The following is a 19,357-nucleotide window of genomic DNA, read 5'->3' on the forward strand; positions in this document are numbered from 1 at the left end:
TCTCATCTCAAAAAAAACAAAAAAAAAAAAAAAAAATCAAATTTAATGAATATGACCGTACAACAAAAAAATCTTTAGACTCGTCTGACTTGGAGACTTGGTTTAACTCAAAATGGCCGAGCATCAGAACCATGAAACTGTTGTATAAGGTAGTTAATACTGCTTGTTTGCTTTCTCTTCTCGCATCACATTCTGCCCTTTGCTGCGTGAAATTTACGACAAATGGCCCATGTAGATTTCCTTCCTTCCCCTCCTTCAACCTTGACGTCAAATGAAGAGAGTCACACTACTACTCTACTCACTCCGTGTGAACGAGCCAATGAAACTGCGGCGTATTGGTTTCCCAAGGGACACCTTTATACAGAAGAATTGCACAAACAGATAGATTTGAACATCCTTTCTTTAAATTTAAGACTGAAGTTAGGCATTTAGAAACGTGAATATAACACTTTCCTGTTTCATAGCATGAGAGAGGGGAGAAAACAAGCTGACTGAATGACTCAGGGGGGTTTTGTGTATATTTTGAGTTGGTTTGCTGCCAAGCTATACATGCCCTTTTTTTTTTCCTGAGGGCTTCGAAGTGTTTACTTCAACGTGACTGGATGCCTAGAAACCTACAGAGGAACAGACAAGGCATGGCAATCTGCCAGGAACAGACTATTGAGGAACCAGATGGAGAAGTTGATTTTTTTTTTTTTTTTTTGGTCTCTAATCATCAAACCCCCTTTGGCCAAGATGCTTGTGCTGAGCCAAGCTTGGTCTATATTGCTCTTGTACATCTGGCTTCAATGAAAAGCTGAAAAACACCTCTTATATATACAGCTTTTCTTCTCTAAACTTCTTGGTAATGGACATTTGCTTTTAAACTACACACAACAGAAATTATTTGCAGTTTGCCTTTGATGCAACGCAATATACATACTTTTTTGTCATTGTCTGCTATAGAGTCTAAACAAGAGACTAAAACGTTCCTGTTTTAGCTCAGAATTACTAGGTTTTGGATTAGGGCTGTTTGGTAAATGCCAGAATACTCACTAAAAACTATAGGGTGACCAAAATGTGTTCCTTCTGCAAGCTTCTCGCAAAAGTTGGCTGAAAATCTTCCATGTCCAGAACTGCTGTAACCGAGCTGGGTGTGTATGACTGTCTTCTATCTTTCTTGATTCTGCCTAAAAGATTTCAGTAGGCCTGAGATCAGGGTTTTGTTATGGTCCCCTCAAATCATTGACATTGTTGTTCTTAAGCAACTTTGCAACAAATTTGAAGGTATAATATTTGTGCCAAAGCTTTCACTTCCAGGTTGCTGTCTTGACTTGTTACTTCAGTATTTCAGTTATTTCCTCATGATGCCATATGTTTTGTGAAGTGTAACAATCTCTTTCTATAGCAAAATATGAAGCGTTCCCCTTTTTAGTCAAATGTGATCGTCATAAAGGCCAAAGGTCTGTGTCCATTAATGCATTAAATTTAACCAGTAATTTTGTGAAATAGTGGCTCCTTCTTCCTTGAAGAAGCAACCATTCTTCTTCAGAAACTGATTTATTGATTTGTTTACCTAACAAACATGCATGTACTAGAAAGGTCAGCCTTTTCAATAGAAAAGCACACAGACTATAATGCAGAGCTGTGTTCTGCAGCCTGGTATTCAGTAACATTTGCTCCCATTTTTGCACTTCAGTCGCATTTCACCGTCCTTTATATACCTTTTCCCCTAATTACTGCTACAGGTAAAGCTCAAAATACAAAAGTGTACCTAAATATTTCAACTACATTTGATCTGTCTAAGGTGCTTTTCGACCTTAAACTGTTCAATGTGGACTCTAACATTTCTTTGCCTCAGAATTAGTAAGATAAATAAATATAAAAACATATACCAACTGTATTTCTACTTTTATTAACTTGGCTAACAGACAATAACAGGCTTCATAAGTTTACAATTAAGTGCAAAATTGCTTCATAGTGCTTATAGAACAACACTTAAGAAAATTGGAGATCATCTTTGCTATATTTTAGAGGCTGTTGTTCGTGATTCCTGCGTAAAGGGAAGGAATGAAAGTGGAAGTATTGCGTTGTGAAATAGCTGATACAAAAATAACAACATCTCTATTTACTTGTCCACCTATGTCTCAGTTGCAATCATGTGATTTTGAAGTGACCGGAGGTTTTGTGGTATTCCAACCGGATGAATGGATGGCTGCATCATTTATTGTCCTACGTTTCATTATTGTCTAATCTTGTAAAAAAAAAAACTATGCAAGATGTAATAACAAGTGTCCTGTCATTCTTAATTAATTTCAGAAAGAGACGCACTCCCATAAAGCTCGATATTGTAGTTTTCGACTAGACTAGGAAAATATTTGGAGACTCGAAGTTTTGCAAATAAATGCCACTACATCCTACATAACACTTTTTGAAATAGTCAGTGCTAACGGTAACAGAAAAACTTTCTGCAGAAGTTTGTTTATGTACGATAATTAGAGAAGAGAAACAACAAACTCATCTGATGACAAAATTGGGTATTGTAATGACTATCTATAATGTAACTAACTAACAATGTAACTCTTTTCCTCTTTCACTTCTGGTCTTAGTTATCAATATGTACGCCCCACTCACACTTTCATAAGGCTGGTGTCAAGTTTCAGTTATGATTCTTTGAGTGCAAAATAAGAAACTGGTTTGCATTCCTTTAAAGCAATCTTCCTAAAAGCAAAAACAATTCCTCAGCGGAGCATGATGCGTTGCTTTTGGAGATCTTTTAGTCTTCTTATCTTTTAGCCTAAGAATGTGATTTCTATGTTTTACGGACCAGTCGTCAGAAATTGGTGTGGTTAGTTAAATTACTGTTTACCTTTAATCTGTGATTTAATAAGAAGGGTGATCACTTTTTAACATGGGGCCAGGTTGGTTTGTGCAGCCTTTTCTCTTTATTAAATGAAATGACCATTGAAAACGTATATTTCCTCAAGTTATTCTTGTCTGATATTATTAGTTTGTTGATCTGAAACATTCAAGTGTGATAAAAGATAAAAATAAGAAATATGTATGGGGAAAATCTTTTTTTAATAGTAGTGTATGTTAGATCATCTACAAAAAAAACATAAATATTAGAATCAGCATCTTAAATTTTTTAAAAAAGGAAGCAGTCGCTATAACTGGCACTAGCACAGTAACACTGCCCTCATTGTAGATATACTGAGCTAAATGATTATCTACCAGAATATTGCCTGTTAAACAACATCGTAAAATGTTACAAAACAGTGTGGCTGTTAGGTAATGTGTTTAGAGAATCCTAGGAATGCTAAGTGGCATGACATGAAGATTTGAGTGTCACATTTAGTGTCTGAATGCAGCTGGAGGTCTAATAAACCTCTAAGCTATGATGGGTGGCACATGATGTAACTGTATCTCTTTTATTTACCCTGTGAGGACTTGAAGTACAACTCTGGGAGGACGTAGATAAACAACACTTCTTTGCACCACTGAGCCAGAGTTTCCATTCTTTATTCAGCGGTGAACTTTAAAAACCGTTGAACTGTTAAAAGACCACAAAAAAGGAACATCTTTATTTCCCCTTTGACACGTGAGCCCTCTTTTAGCTCAGACACGAGGACCTGAAGTGACCAAAAACAACCTGCGAAGTTCAGCCACATACTGAGCAGGCACACAAACACTTTCAGGTCTCACCACAGAAACACAGACATAAAAGTGTGAGAAAGCCGATCCCGACGAGGGGCAGAGCGCTACAAAAAAAAGATGCAAAGCTGTCATCGCTTCAATTACTGGGTATCATCTTCAACACTCACTCATATTTTTAGAAGATTTGAGAACAAATGTTATTTGCAGCCCTTTAATTTTGCCATTTTCACTCTCAAACGGCAAGTGTTTTGGTAAGAAAAGATACTGATTTATGCCAGCCTCTTGACATTTCTAAGCTCTGATTGAGAGGAAGGTGATGATTATATATTTTTTTTTGTGAACCACAAAGCAGATGTTTATGTGTTTATTAATCCGTAGACAGAAACAGCAACAGATTTGCTGCGTAGTCACTCCATTTGAATGGAGGTTAAAATGGCTGAGTTAAATGGTTGGAAAAAATGAATGGAAAAGAACAGGAAGTTTAAATACTAATAATAATAAAAAAAATAAAAAAAAAGAAATCCCACCAAAAAGACTTTAAAATCAAAACTGACAGTATGGTGCTCGTTGTCAAAAATGCTAACAGTAAAATATTATAACTGTTAGTCTGTGTTGATGCCTCAGGAACTAGACGACTTACTGTACTTGACACAAATATGAATTTTGCTCTGCACCAGGAAGTTCTCAAGGAGAATTTCATGTCAACAGGTCAACACCTTAAGCAGATCTAAAAGACAACATCTTAAATGGTTCAAACTAGTCCAACTCAGGCCTTAAATACCCTTATGACACTGTGGTATGAGCTTTAACAGGCCATTCATCCACAAACAACCTCCAATATGGCTCAAATAAAACAATTCTGCAATGAAAAGACGGCCAAAGCTCCTCCACAGCGTTATAAAACACATTGCCAGGCATCAGAAATGGTTGTCGGCAGACCGCCATGCTGGTTTGTATAACTTTTTCCTTTAATAAAAAAAATAAATAATTTGAAATCTGTCATTTTTACTCACTTAGGTTATCATTGGTTGTTATTAAAATTTGTTTAATGATCTGAAATATTTAAGTGTGACAAAAAAGACACAGCACTGAGAGATTTGTCAGAAGAAATGACTCACTTTACCTTTACTTTGCAGCAACATCCTAAAGATAAACGGAGGCAGAGTTTCTGTGACACTAGTTGAGTTTTTTTGTGAACTTTTTCTCTACATAGCGTATCTCATCAAATTAAATATTCAGATCCACCAATATTCTTAAAAATATGTAGTGTCAAAGAAAGAACTCAGAGTTCTGATCTTGCATGGATTTGTGGAACTATGTGAAAGCTTGAGAAGCAGACACTATTTCCAGCCTATTAGGTAATATATTTTAAATTAAAAAAATATATATTTTAAAATCTACTTTGGAGAAATACTCCTCATTTAAATAGGTTAGTGATAGGGTTACTTTTTTTCGAAGAGAAGTCCATCAGGCATTAAGCAACTCTGTGCCAGATTTAATGATGGATTAAAAAGCAGAATAATTATTTGCAAAATAAAAAGTAATTACAGTAAAAGAAGCAACAAGTAGTATTTGTCTAGAGCCATTTCCATGCCAATTCTAGCAGAAACATGCTATGATGTAATTCATTCCTTTTACCATGGTGTTTCGTAGCAGGAAACCATCAAAAACATGTAGGACACTTTGCACCCAAGGTTGGGAAACACCAAACTGGCTGTTTAAATAGCTTCTGAGGTATGCAGGGGAGCTGTGTTGTAACTTTACATCATACTTCTCAGTTCTGAATAGTTTCTAGTGGCTCACGCTAAGAGGGCAGCATGCACGTGTTCCTGATGTGAACATACGTGCATAAATTATAAACATAAAACATATTCAGAAACCTTTAGAGTCTGAACTTTTTGCAGTTCTGGATAGAATGAGCACACTGTTATCTTGTAATTAAATATTTAGTTAAATTAAAGACTTGATTGATGTAACTCAATTCCATGGAGGATTTAGTTTATTTATCAATAAACGTTCCTTAATTATACAGTACTCACAAAAGACAACAAAAAGAAAGAAAACAACTTATCTTTTATTGCTCAAAACTGCCTCTTAAGCTAATATTTCTCCCTAAAATCCTCATATCACACTGATGTGGCACAAAATAAAAAATAAAACAAAATTCTTGAGGTGAGTGTTTGTATCCACCAGCAGTTATTTTGTGTCCATAAAATGTGTGGAAGGTGGATCAATAGCAAATGAAGTATCTGAGAACAGCGTGTTATTACACTTACAAATTTAGAAGCTCCATGACAGCTGACTGCAACTTAAAGCCAGAAATGCCATTTAGGTGAGTGCAGCACAACAAATACCATATATGATCAACATAGAGGTCAAACATTTCTTTCAAGCACAAATTAGTTTCAGACAGCAAAAATCTACCCATCCGTTTATCTAATTTAACATTGATAGGAATAATAATGACGATGTCAGAATGTTTCTTCAAATGTTTAAATGTCAAAGGAAACAATTCATTAATTAGCACCAGTACTTATGAAGGTGGTTTGCTGGCTGAATATCTATAAAATTCCCATTTAGAAACCATGGCTGTGTTAACACTTAATGTTACCATGTATCCTGTGTGATCCAATGACAAGTGAACAGGTTAAGGCATGTGCTTATATCTGAGGTTTCAATGGCTACCCCACGAGCCTCCTGAGTGACCACCTGTAACTGGAGCTCTCAAATGAACTGGCTGCCTGTCACATAGTCAGCTGAGCTACAAACAGGACGTCAGCAGGTCATCTGAGGTTGCCGTGAAATCACAAATACCCCATACCATGCTTGGTGATGGAGCCAGTTCTTTACCGTTTCTGTAAGAGACAAATAAGTCAGATCATTACAGATGTCTCGTCCAGTTCATGTTTGATCCTCCTCTTTTATTCTGTTTTTGTGAAGGATTGTAGTGTGATAGTATAGCTAATTTAGACGCACATATATTATGTATGCTATTATTCCTACAAACAGATGCCTTAGTATGGCTACCTTAGTTCCTTTGAAATGGAGCTGGGTTTCTACCAGTTTTTCAGAGGTGGGACCAGATCTCAGTGGAAACAAAAAAAAAAACTGGTTCTTTGTAAGCGCATGAACCGGTTTGGTGGCGAATGTCCCTCAGTGACATGATCTATGTTATTATTTAAACACTGACATATTTCATATGGGTCCAAGAAGCATTTTCATAATCTCAGTTGTGTGAAGAGTTGTGAAAAAAAGGCCACAACCATGCACAAGCTGTGTCTTTCAGCAGCTAGAAAAACTAACAGCGCATTGGCAGGCTGTCAGCTGATTTCTACATATTTGATCTGTATTCACAGGTGCTGCTTAGGATGAGTGAACATGTAATATAACATTGGGAACCTGAGATTCTTGACACTTGTTGTTGTAAAGTATGTTGGCGCTACAACGGGAATGGCATTCTATCAAAAATGCAGCAATAAAAACTAGCCATCTGTAAAAGCCTCCTACTAATCCCCTGACTGACTGATTGTTTCTGGGGGGAAAAAATAACTTTTTTAAGGGCAAGATGTTGGACAAAGAAAAATACTAAGTAAGTAAATGAATCCTCCAGTACTGTCTTTCTAAGCATTTGATACTGTAGCATCCAGACAAGGCAGACTTCGAAGGATTTGAATGTGAACATTTCGGCGTATGCTGCACGTGTGCACGACTGTACTGACAAAGTTACATTGATCTTATGCAAAGCTTTCAGGAATGTCTTGATGATATCACCTCTTCTCGTGCATTGCTATGCAGACAATGAGCAATGGCTCACCTCTGCATGCTGAATGCTTGGAATGGCTTCACAATGCAGCAGACTCTGCTCCGTCTTCTCATTTATTAAGCTGATAATGACTAAGAGCACTCAGACTGTAAATGACACTAAACGTTCAGCCTAAGATGGCTAGATATTCATCAGCTTGGTCATACACTGCTGAGGGACGGCATCTCATTTTTCAGCCAGCATTTGTGGCAGATCAATGTGACTGAGTTGGTCACTCTAGCATACGCAGCACAGCCAAGCTAATCTCACAAGTTTCCAGTGTGGTTGAGGTCACACTCGATCCTCTCCACGCACAAATTCTAGTAAATAAGTAAACTGTACTGATATAGCACCTTTCATGAACAAAATCACAAAGTGGTTTACAGAGTGCAAAAAAAAAGAACAAGTTAAACTGCTTCTCAAAAACTATAAGAGGTGCATTTAACTAAAAGCTTTTCTAAACAAAGGTGTCATGAGCTGCTTTTTAAAGGATTTAACAAAGTCAGCCACACAGAAAGACAGGGTCAAGGCATCCCACAGCCTAGGGGCACCTGCTTGAAAGGACAGGTCCAACTGAGTTTTAAAAGGGTCTTAGGAGCCTTCAGGAGGTTCTCAAGTGAGAAGACCAGAGGAATTAAAAGGTCTGATGTTTATGGGAGCCTGTCCATGAAGAGCTCTTAAAGACAGGACTAACATTTTAAAAACCAATCCGAAATTTGACAGGTACCCAATGCAGAGGATACAACTGGTGTGTTGTATTATTCAAATAAGAAAACCACTTAAGAACAGTCCCTGAAAATCCTACCTCATTTTCAAGTTGGAGCGACAGATGTTTGTGGTCGACTGTGTAAAAAGCTGCACACAGATCCAATAATACCAATATAATATACTGACCAGAGTCTGCAGCCATCTTTATATCATTACACATCATTAGGGTAGCCTTTGTGCATCTTACAGAAACCAAACTGATTGATCTAGTCTACTCAGAAGTGCGTTGGCACCACTCCGACCTCAAACCGTAGATATTCAACAACTTGGATTGTCTTGGCGCAACATGTCCCCCAAAGACAAACCACCAGGCAGCCTGCTGAATGTGACATTAACCAATCAGAACGAGAGATGGTGGAAACATGCAGGGGAATCAAAAATATCCAATATAAAACAATCAGAAAGTCCAATGGATGTCGGAGTCATTCTTTTGTATTTTTTTTTCCGTTAAAAGAAGTCCACAAACCATCACCATTCCTTCTTTCTCATCCACCATGTTTATTTACTCTGAACTCAGGTTCGATATTGAGAGATTTTGTCTGGCATCTGAATGTTTGTGAATGAAATCTGTTTGTGTGGTGTGTTGCTGTGTGGCTGAACACCACACACTTTAGGGCCCAACTTGTTGTATATCATTTTTTTTTAAATCATCATTTGTGGGGTCTTTCAAGTTGTGAAAAATCAACCGAAAATTTTAAAACTGTGCTTTGTGAACCAGGCTTTACACATCCCTATATGCGTCATCAGATAAGAAACAGTGTGATAGCAGCTTAAATTCACACATATGACTCAAGTTGACATGTTTTCTTTTTAAAATATGGCATAAGCTGATGCTTGCATGGAGAAAACATGGATCTACAATTTGTACCAGGATGCATGAATGTTTATATCAAAAACAAATTTTGTGAAAAGCATAAAAAAATTTACTTCTAAATGATAAAACACATCCAGACTGCATTCACACATATCATCTTTGATGCATACTAAAATAAAAAGTATGTTTTTTTCTCATGTTTCAGATGCCTTCTTTAAGATACAACGTGCTAAAAGATCGTGACAACTGATTTGCGACAGTCAGTTGTCACTTCACTGTAAATATGGCTGACAACAGTCAGTGCGGTTGTGAAATGGCCCCAAACAACTCCCAACATAAATGTGCCTGTCCAGATTTAGGCCAGACATGTCGGTTGACCTGCAGGAGTGTGTAAACACCACATGTCAATCACATACACAAACATAAAACTCTGAGTCAGCCGGTCTCCACCACGTACGCTCCAACTTAGGAGTAAAAGAGCCGGGGTCAGAGGTGAAGATCTGTGGGAATGCAGACGTCCTGCGGCGCTGGAACTGTCACCGCTCTGAGAAACTGGTCTGCAACATAAATAATCACACAGTGATCAGCCTGGGACAATACTCTCGAGGAGAGAGCACAATACACTCCACCCCAATGCAACCGGGCCTGAAACAATACCACGCAGGCTAAAACAACATCCCAGCCAGTTCTGAGCCGACTCTGGTGTTTGGGTAAGGCCCAAAGCAACAACTGCTCGGTGAGCAGCACCACACAATGACTGCAATGGGAAATGATCCATCAGGGGCTGACGCAGATCAATTCAAGCCTGAAATGTGTGAGGTCTTTCCAAGAGTTTATGGGGTTTATGAATCTTAATGCATCTGTGCATATTTTCAATTTTTGGAACATGTTTTTTTTTTTGCTACCAGTGAAGAATTTACAAACCAGTCTGATGGTACATTACTGACACGGTGGCACTGGGAAGAAAAGAAGCTCCACTAATTTATAGCTAAATAAACTGTCGACTTTAAATGTTGCGATTTTTTTTTTTGCCAGGTTTGCTTGCTGAATGACTTTAAATCTGAGAATTATCGCTATTAATCTATTTCGAGTTAAAGTACACCAGCTCTCAACATGGACCTCTCCATTTTAACACTTGTCTAGGAAAGAGCAAATGCTCACTAATATTTTTGTTTGTGTATTCCAGATGGCTAAGCATGATGTTGAGCCTCTGACTGAGGCCTGGACCGCAGCCACCAGGCTATTCATGCTTTGCGACCTGATCCACAGATGCCCTTTAAATCCTGCATGCTCACTGCTATAAATCTCTCAAGTAGTGTAAACACAGACACACATGTTTAAAACAGACCGTCCGGTACACAAATAAACACACAGGAAAAGTCACATCGCTTACTGGACAGACGCCCGGTGACCAGGGCGAGAGGAAAAAATTATAATCATGCAACGCATTGCATGCATTCAGCTCAGGTTATGGAAAATTCCCAGTTAAGCGCCAACTGGACAGAGAAGCTTGAAGTGGTGCAAAAAACTGGTGTAGAGCGCCCTCCTGTGACGGAACAGCTGAACTAGGAATGATGGGTGATGAAACCACTCAACAACCAATTACGCTTCCATGGCGTAAAAGGATCAGCATTAAAGTGGAGAATAAAAGGCAAGTATTGATTTTTTTTTCTAAATGATAAATCCACTAGCCAATACCTCTCATAAATCATTTATGACCCCAATCAAATTTGTTCTGAACAGATGGCACTTAAGCTCATAGAAGGAAAGTGTCAGAGACTGATAGACTAATGCAAGTGAGGTTATATAAAGCAGCTTTTATATATTATGTCATTTTATTGGGGGGTTATTGATAAAGGTGTACATCCACATTTAGATAAATAAGTGGCGAAGCATCTCTGATGCTCCTAACAGACAACACTCATTAGGTTTGTGACAGAAAGTCTACTCAAGGAGATACAAGCAAGATTTGTAAATGTTTAAAACAAATGCAAAAGATTAAAACAGCAGAGGCGAGTGTGGAAAGATGGGTCCCTCAGTCACAACCAGAACAACATAGGAAATCCTCCCCATGATACCAGAGTCAAACTGCATTTTCACGGCTAAGTATTGTAAGTACATTCTTGTAAAAACGACATCTTTCAGCCATTGGGAACAATATGAATGCACTCAAAATGGTGGTGGAACTCACTGATTTATATAAATGCATGCTGCTTTGCTCATTTCCATCAATGCACGCTGGCAGATCCTTCCATAAATCAAACAAACTAAACACTGGGTCAATTAAATAAACTGGGGCAGGTCCATGTCCACAATCCAACCTTAGTTTTAGTCCAATTGGTTGATTTTTATTTTAGTGTTCATATCCCTAAATATTTCCAGCATTTTATGGCATTAGAACCAGATTCTTCAAGGTACTTAGCAGAGATTATGGATCAACATAAAGTAGTTCCTAATGTTGCAAGAGAAATGCAGCAATTAAATATGTTTATAGACCATGTACGGTAATCTGATTAAGCAGATTTAAAAAAAAAATGCTGTATTAATCTTATGACTAAAAATAATAATTTTCTTTTGAAACATATCTGCAATGGTTAAGATTCTTTAGTGTATTGAAGAATAATAGCACTGGGTCAGGCACCTCTTTGTACTTATGGGGTGCTGGTAATTTTCCACTACAGATTACAAACTGGAATACAGTCCAAGACTGAGTTTGTCCCACCCCCACTCCTTTGCTTTTAATGCTTCCATTCATCTAAACCTAATCGCTCTAATAGTTCCAGATTAATAAAATAGAATTTTAAAAATGGGCACATTTATTAACGTGTCATAATGTCTCAATAACTGTTTGATAGCACTTTGATCCAACTGCATAGGCAAGAGCCCCACCTTCCAGTCAGTGCAGTTAGCTGCTGGTTGCACGCTCAAGACAAGAGACGAGGGGGGTGCAAGTGGGAAATGTGCAACTAGGTCACTGTCAATCCTGTTGCAACCATAAATACATGATTTTTTTTTAAAGCATATTTCTTTCTTTTCTTTTTTTTTAAAGATAAAGCCATAATGTCCTGCTGAGAAACAAACATCAATTTTTCTACCCGTTTCTGTCAGTCAGCATCAACAGTTTTCATTTAACTGAATTATTTATTGTTTGTATTGATCTGTCACAGAAGGAGGGATGACTGGATGTTTGCTGTGAGCGTAAGTATGAAATAAACAGTCGTCATGGTACCAGCGGGATGAGGTGCAATGACGGGGTCTGCTGGCTGGCACTTGGCATGGTAGCTCTTGGGGTGGGGGTGCCGGCTGGCTCCCGATTATTTCTGGCTCTGCTATTCAAGAGCTGAAAGTGGGGGTGGAAAGAAAGGGAAGGAGATGGGAGTGGAAGGAAGTGTAGCAGAGAATGTGACGAAACAAACTGAATTGATAAGGGACACACACACAAAAAAGAAGATGTACACCAATCAGGTCACGTCCAGGACAACAACCTCTATTTTTCACGTGCGGTTAAAGGTTAAAGGTTAAAGATTACACGTGGAGCTCCACTGGGAAAGCGGCAGTAAAATCAGCTGAAAGGCCAACACTGAAATCATTCAAATTATGAACATCCTAGACGGTACACAGACACAAAGCCAGACAAATCTGACAACCACCCACCAAGCTCCAATCATCACACTGTTCAACCTCCCTACCCAGCTGGCAGGCAGCAGTAAATCCGCAGCTTTATTCCTCTATCATGTCCTCCATGTCTTTAGAGCGTTTCACTGTAACGTCACTGTGCTAAAGGTCACTGCTGCTGCTGCTTTCTGCCCTGTTCTCACCATACAGTCTGTCTGTCCTGGGACATCCAGATACAGCAGTGCATGCATCATCTTCTTTTTCATTATTACTACTTATTTAAGGCAAGGTGATGTTGACTTATTTCTTGTCTCAGTTTCAATGTTCCAGCAAAACCAAAAATCTGAATCAAAATAGAATCTATTGCAAAGTTATAATTTAATAGAATAATTGTGTTAAAAACGTATACATGCAGGGTAAAACTAACAAGTATACATATTGCATCAAAACATTTCCATGCAAGTCCAATAATTCAAATACTGAGATTGGAGACGAGTCTTGATATTTGATTTACTGTGCAACTATGATCTCTAAAAATAAAAATGTACAGGACTGAACATGAAAAGTTAGTAAAAGTTGTGAATTTACACCTACCTATTATACAAACTAAATGTTTGAAAAGAGAAAAATATGTCACAAGAAACCATTTTTACACAAATACTGTTTTAACAGTGAAGCTCAGCTTAGACATGAATATATTTGTAGTGATTTTATTGTAGTGCTTAAAGTGGTTCAGATCCTGCTTCACCGGTTAACAGCCCATTGAACGAGGGTGTTTTACCTACACACTGTAGGTCTTCAGCACTTTTCCCCAATACTGTATTTTTATCTTTAAAAAGTAAACAGCAGCCCTGAAGGAGTGAAAAGAAACTGTTGGTCTGTCCAAACCAAAAAGATTGTGAAGGTGCAGATATTAAACTCATAATTTATGTATAATTACTAATTAAAAATACTAACATTTACATGTTTTGACTAAAACAGCTCTAATAATAAAAATACAAGACTCAAAATTAATAAACCTTTTTTTTTTCCTTATAAATAATGTAGAGAAACAATGCTGAACCAACACGTGCCACATCTTTAAAAAGATTTTCATTTACAGTCATAGATTTCAAGTGTGTATATACATTTAGATGTATTTTTTCAGATTCCACTTCCGATTTCCATCTGCTTACCTCCTGCTTATTTTATAGACAAACAAAACTAATGTTTAGAACTCCACAGCCTGAAACGTGCAAACACAGTGAGCTCCCAATCCCCGTGTTCATCAGGTCAGAGTTCACGGTTAAAAATCGCTGCTGAACTCGCTGAAGCAGATATATGAAGGAATTCACACCAACCGGAACAAACAGTGCACAAGCAAAGTCAAAGGTAGAAACTTGGAATGTTTGCATTTGTGCTTAGCAGCAAGTCATAAAGAAAAACTAGGTTTTCCGTCACTGTCGGGGTAAACAAGCGCTTAAACTGTTCTCTAAACAAATGATGCGCTTTACGAGTGGACTCTGATCCTGCCTTCGCAGAAAAGCCATTCTGCATCTGCCCGCACTCCTGTCTGTCAAGTCAGGTTTATTTGTGCAGCCTCAAAACAGATATAACATCGACTGTTCCAGAAATCAAAGTGCAGGAAATCAAACTAATCCACATCTAATCGAACCTTATGCAACAGAGTCAAAGAATCCAGTCGGCTGTAAGCTACCAAACAACACTAACGCTAAAGGTTGTCAACCGGGTGCTCGAAGAGCGGGAACATGAAGAGTGCTCAATCATACATATTTCAGTCCAAGTTCAAAGGCAGGGCATGCCCTTTAAATCACTTATGACAGATGCCTCGTTTTTCATCTTCCATAAATAAGTCAGACATTTAAAAAATATTTTCTTAAAAAAGTCATCCGTATGTGCTGTAAGCTCAGAGAGCCTGGAGGTTCACATGTGTTCTGGGCTATTCTGGGAAGAGGTCAAATTCAGCCGACCAATCCACTTTATTTATTGCTGGGACTTGCTTAGTCATTATTAATAACTTTAATTAGTCGAATATGTTTTTCTTATGTGTTGATAAGAATGCGTGAGGTTGAGAGTTTTAGTCTTGAAAAACAAACTCAAAACTCTGCATTTGCACACTACATTGAAAGTGAAGTTATGTTAAAGTTACTGAAAACAAAATCTAAATTATGTAAATGTACCTTATTTTCCCATATAGGTATCCCAAAAACTCTTGATGTATTTCTAGCTTTTCGTCATCGCAAATATCTCTTTTGTGCCCTAACAAAAAGCACTGAGATGTAACTCTACACCTTTGGTTCATCTTATTTACACAAACTGAATGTGCAAATCAGCCCCACCTCTATCTAGTCTTCAACTCTGCACAGCACTCAAAACTCTTCAGCCTGAAAAGGTTAGAAAACAGCTGACGATGTGCTGTGATGCCAATCTGTCCTCTTGAAAAGCTTCACTTTCAGGTTCACGATATGTTTCCCTGCAACAACTGGTTCTAGGATCTAACTGGGTGCTGCTATGCTAAGTAAGTACAGATAATAAGAAAAAGGATTAGGGTAAAGAATGACCCCAGAAAGAGAGTCTCAAAGTACTACTTATGACCCCAAGCTAATATTTTCACTGGCGGATTTACTCCTTCTGGCTCCATGTGCAACCAAAACTTAAAGTCTGTCATGGAAAGTCTAGTACAGTTCACGTTAACAGAAAATATGCACCAAACACGAGTCTGAACTGGGATTACTAACACAAGAAATTAAAGCAAATGTTTAGTATGATCCTTTCGAAAAGCTCCATGTCATCGGTTTACAGTAATATCATGTAGTACCCCAACTGAGCTATGTTTCTGTGGGCAAATTTATACACAAAGTATTTGTTTTTTAACCCCTGTATGATATGAAAACTGAATAGCAGTAAAGAATGGTCCAGAAAACTTCCGTGGCTCCTGAAAAAATTATATGGGAAAAGAAATATGTGGCAAAATACTTTCTTAACTCCATCTGCCAATTTTCCTGATCTCTTTATTCCTGAAATGTCGATGTGGAAAAGAGTTTGGGAATTAGAAAAATGCAAGGAAACAGGATGGATTTTGGAAGGCATCTCTTACTTTAAGTACAGGCGAATTGGTAAACACACCATCACATACGCTCCCGTATGAACCCGATGAGTTAGGCTCAGTAAAGAGCCTGACACTAACAGCATCTCTTTGCGCTCACCATACTTGTTAAACTGCACTGATAAGCAATTTTGACCCTTGTTCTTTTCAGCAGACCCTCACACTTCGGCAGTTTATGGAGAACCTGACCCCTTGTTAAACACACAACAACCCTATTTCTGAATCTGACCCTGTGAACCCTGACCTCTGTTACTCAGCAACATTACAGCAACACAGCATTTCAAACTTTAAAGCCTCCAGAGCCAATGCAATGAAGCAGTTGTACTATAATGTATTTTAGATATAAATAAATAATACTTACTTTTTCAATATTTTTAATGAAAATGACATGTGAGAAGCATGCCATGCCCCTAAAACAACAATCCGCTTTCAGAAGTTGCATAATTCTTAAACAGACTTCAACTGTTTGCAATTTATTTTCATTATAAATAAATGTGTTCTGTGAAAGCTTCGTAGGTTTGGTAGAGAACATTAGTTGCAAAAATATACATGTACCGTCTTGTGTTTACTACCTCATGTTCTTACTGCAACCTTGCAATTTCCACGATGTTAAATCTCTCAAAATGAGCCTTTTCTTAGATGTTTTTCCACCTCCACTAATGTAAAAAGACATTAGCTTTTTCCACAGTTGATAGAACACATTAAGGAGCGAGAAATAGCAGAAAATTGCTTGAAGCCTAAGTTTTATGAGCTAAGTACATTACTCTCACCTCGCAGGGGGCCTTCCTGTGCTAGAGGACATCAAGGAAAAACCTTTTTTTTTTTCCTTTTGATTTTGTCTTCAATATAGGATCTGCTGGAATTTGAGTCACTTATAATTCATTTAAGTGTGAGAACGGTGCATGGTTTGTGTGTACGTGGAAAAGGTATTAATGCATGAAAATCACAACAACACTCTGAGATGTATTTCCACTACGCTCATAAATGCACTCTTTGGCAAGCGTCGTGCAAACGCAGCTTAGCATAATTCAAAAATACCAGACGGCATGTACTGTGGCGCACCGCTAAAACCCTCAAAGCAGCTTTCTCCCCATCTTTCAGCTCTCTGCCCCTCTCCTCCGTCTTCAGAAAACACTTCCGCGTAAACAGGAATCCTGCCACAGTCGAACGGCCTATTTCCTATGAAAAACAAACATGCCCCGGCCACCTAAAGGTAGGGTTTGTTTGCTGCTGGAGGACTCATTCATTAGAACAGAATGAAACAAACTTAACCCGGGATTCAGAATAAAAAATAAATAAATGATTTCAATTAAAACCTTTAATTGTAGAGCTTCTAGGGATCAGAAGACAGCTGAACTCGAGGATGTGACACAAACAATATATCTTTCAGCAATGGTCAAAAAAAGAAAACCCACTCATGGCCATTTTGCATGGCTATGACATTTTTGTAATTTGATACAGTCCTAAGCATTTGGTGCTTCCCATTTAACCTGGCGCACCAGCAGGTCTGTAACACTGACACACGAGGAATGTTCTTCGTAGAAACTTTGTTTTAAAAGAGGAATGCAGTTTAAGCAAATAGTATCAAAAGTGACAGATTGGAGAATTACAAGCAAAAAGTAACCAGTCAAATTAGTCAGTGAAAAATTGCTCCCTGTGTGAACTCTTACTGCAGCATAAACCAGTAAGTACAAGGCAAGGCATGTGTATAGCGCCATTCATACAAAGATTTAGAAAAAAAAAATCCTTTGCAACACAAACAAAGGGTCACATAAAACCAAAAAAGATAAGACATAATCGCATCAAACAAAACATTAAAATGATAACAATCAAATCACCAAGTAAGACTAAAATATGATACAGACAATAAAGAAATCTTTTACTTCTACGGTTAAGTTGCTGTAAACAGTAACGAACACTAACTGGTCTGAACATTTTTGTTTTGCCTGCAAACACGCAGCATGAAGCCAAGCAAGTTGAATTCACACATGAATGCGAACTTGCAAGAATGCAGCAGCTTTACAAAGTAAGACTACATCCGCTGTGTGACAATAAAAGCAAAATACAAGAAGTAAGATACAAAAAAAAAGATAATTTTGGGAGATGTGCTGATAAATGATATTTTAGTGAATATAATTCTCTTTACAGATTCAGTTTAATGACTTTTACTGGTAGAAAATCCTACATAGACTTATGCATACAATTTGTGGCACACCATCAGTTCTGTCTAAGTTCACCCAAAACGAGACTTAGTTCTGAGTTCAGTTCAAACAGCCTAAAACTATGTTTAATATGTTATAATCCCATGTTGAATTAGCCTACAGATTATGATATCAGTGTTTACAAGCTGGTCTTCAGTTTCTATTCATCTGTGCAATGTGTTTTTATTCTCTAATATGGGTAATTTTTCCATATCACTGCCCTAATTAACATATTTAATTATAAAAATCTGAACATAAAATAAAGTTCCAACTAAACACAAAACGGAAAAGTTTATATTTTTAACTGTGACAATTTTAAATGCGCTAACACAAAGCTTCTGATTAAATCCAGATTAAATCATATTTGAGGGTAAATATCGTGTCTCCTAAAACAGCAAAACTGTTTCTAAGTTTACACTTTTCATTCACTCTTGACTAAAGTGCTGTCATTTCAATCAAGAGTGACACTTCAAGTGTTTTATGTAAAACAGGCGAGTTTGAAGCAATCAAAACATTTTAACTCGTGAATGTGGTCTGTTGTATCCGGCCATGGACAAACTCTGCCACTGTATGCAATGTATGCAAACCACCTCAAATGTTGGCACTGTCAGCACCTTCTTTTGTTACACTTTTGCTCTCCAAGTCAATATAGCTATTTAATTTTCTTTTTACAAAACTACATAAAACAAAATACTACATACTAAACCTAGAGCAAGTAGTATTTATTTTCTTTCCAGGCAAAGATCATTGACTGGAGTAGTTTTTTTTTTCTTCTTCTTCTTCTTTTTTTTCTGGTGTTGTGGTTTGTTTAATTTAAATTGTGGATATGCTCTGGTGCACCAAAATACTTACCTCTTGAGAAGATTAGAGAATAAGAGGAAAACGGTGCTTTGTAGTGCTACTGAAAACATCGACAAATCTCACAAAAACATACTGTAGTCTTGCAGAGTGTTGAGTAAACCACAATGTTTGCAATGCTTATTAAGAGGTGAGGAAAGGAGGATGACAGGTGGCAGCAGCAGCAACAGTAAAACAAACACTGCACAATAATAAAAAAGCTCATCAGGCTCGTCATATCTCTTACCTGGATGTCTCGCAGGAGCTGAGTGCAGCGCCCTCTGACATCTTCAAACGGGCACCGTCTGGAGAGCATGAGAAGGTGAACCAGGATGTCGTTCAGGTCGCTGTTGGGAGAGCTTCCTAGGGCAGGGGTTGCGGCCTTTTTGGGTTCGATAGCTTCCACTTTCCTCATGACCTCCTGGCAGATGAACTCCATCGCTTCAGCTCTGGAGGAGGCATCCCGGCTGCTCAGCCCATCCCATCTCCCCAAAGACTCCTGATGCTGCATCTCCATCATTTAATATAGGACTACTGCTTTTGCTGCCTTACAACGGGCTGAAAAAAAAGATATTAGA

At 37.9% G+C, this 19,357-nt stretch overlaps 1 protein-coding gene across 1 annotated transcript in view; it reads right to left on the reverse strand.

The window, feature by feature from the left end:
* sesn1 (sestrin 1) overlaps positions 1-19,357 on the reverse strand; it is a 57,839-nt gene that overhangs the window by 37,452 nt on the left and 1,030 nt on the right. Inside the window, exon 2 of the mRNA XM_007546993.2 lies at positions 19,027-19,337. Within this exon, the coding sequence (XP_007547055.1) occupies positions 19,027-19,299 (273 nt within the window). The 5' untranslated portion in view covers positions 19,300-19,337. The remainder of the gene's footprint in view (positions 1-19,026; positions 19,338-19,357) is intronic.

Source organism: Poecilia formosa, unplaced genomic scaffold (assembly GCF_000485575.1).
Source record: "Poecilia formosa unplaced genomic scaffold, Poecilia_formosa-5.1.2 Scaffold1, whole genome shotgun sequence".
Taxonomy (NCBI): Eukaryota; Metazoa; Chordata; class Actinopteri; order Cyprinodontiformes; family Poeciliidae; genus Poecilia; species Poecilia formosa.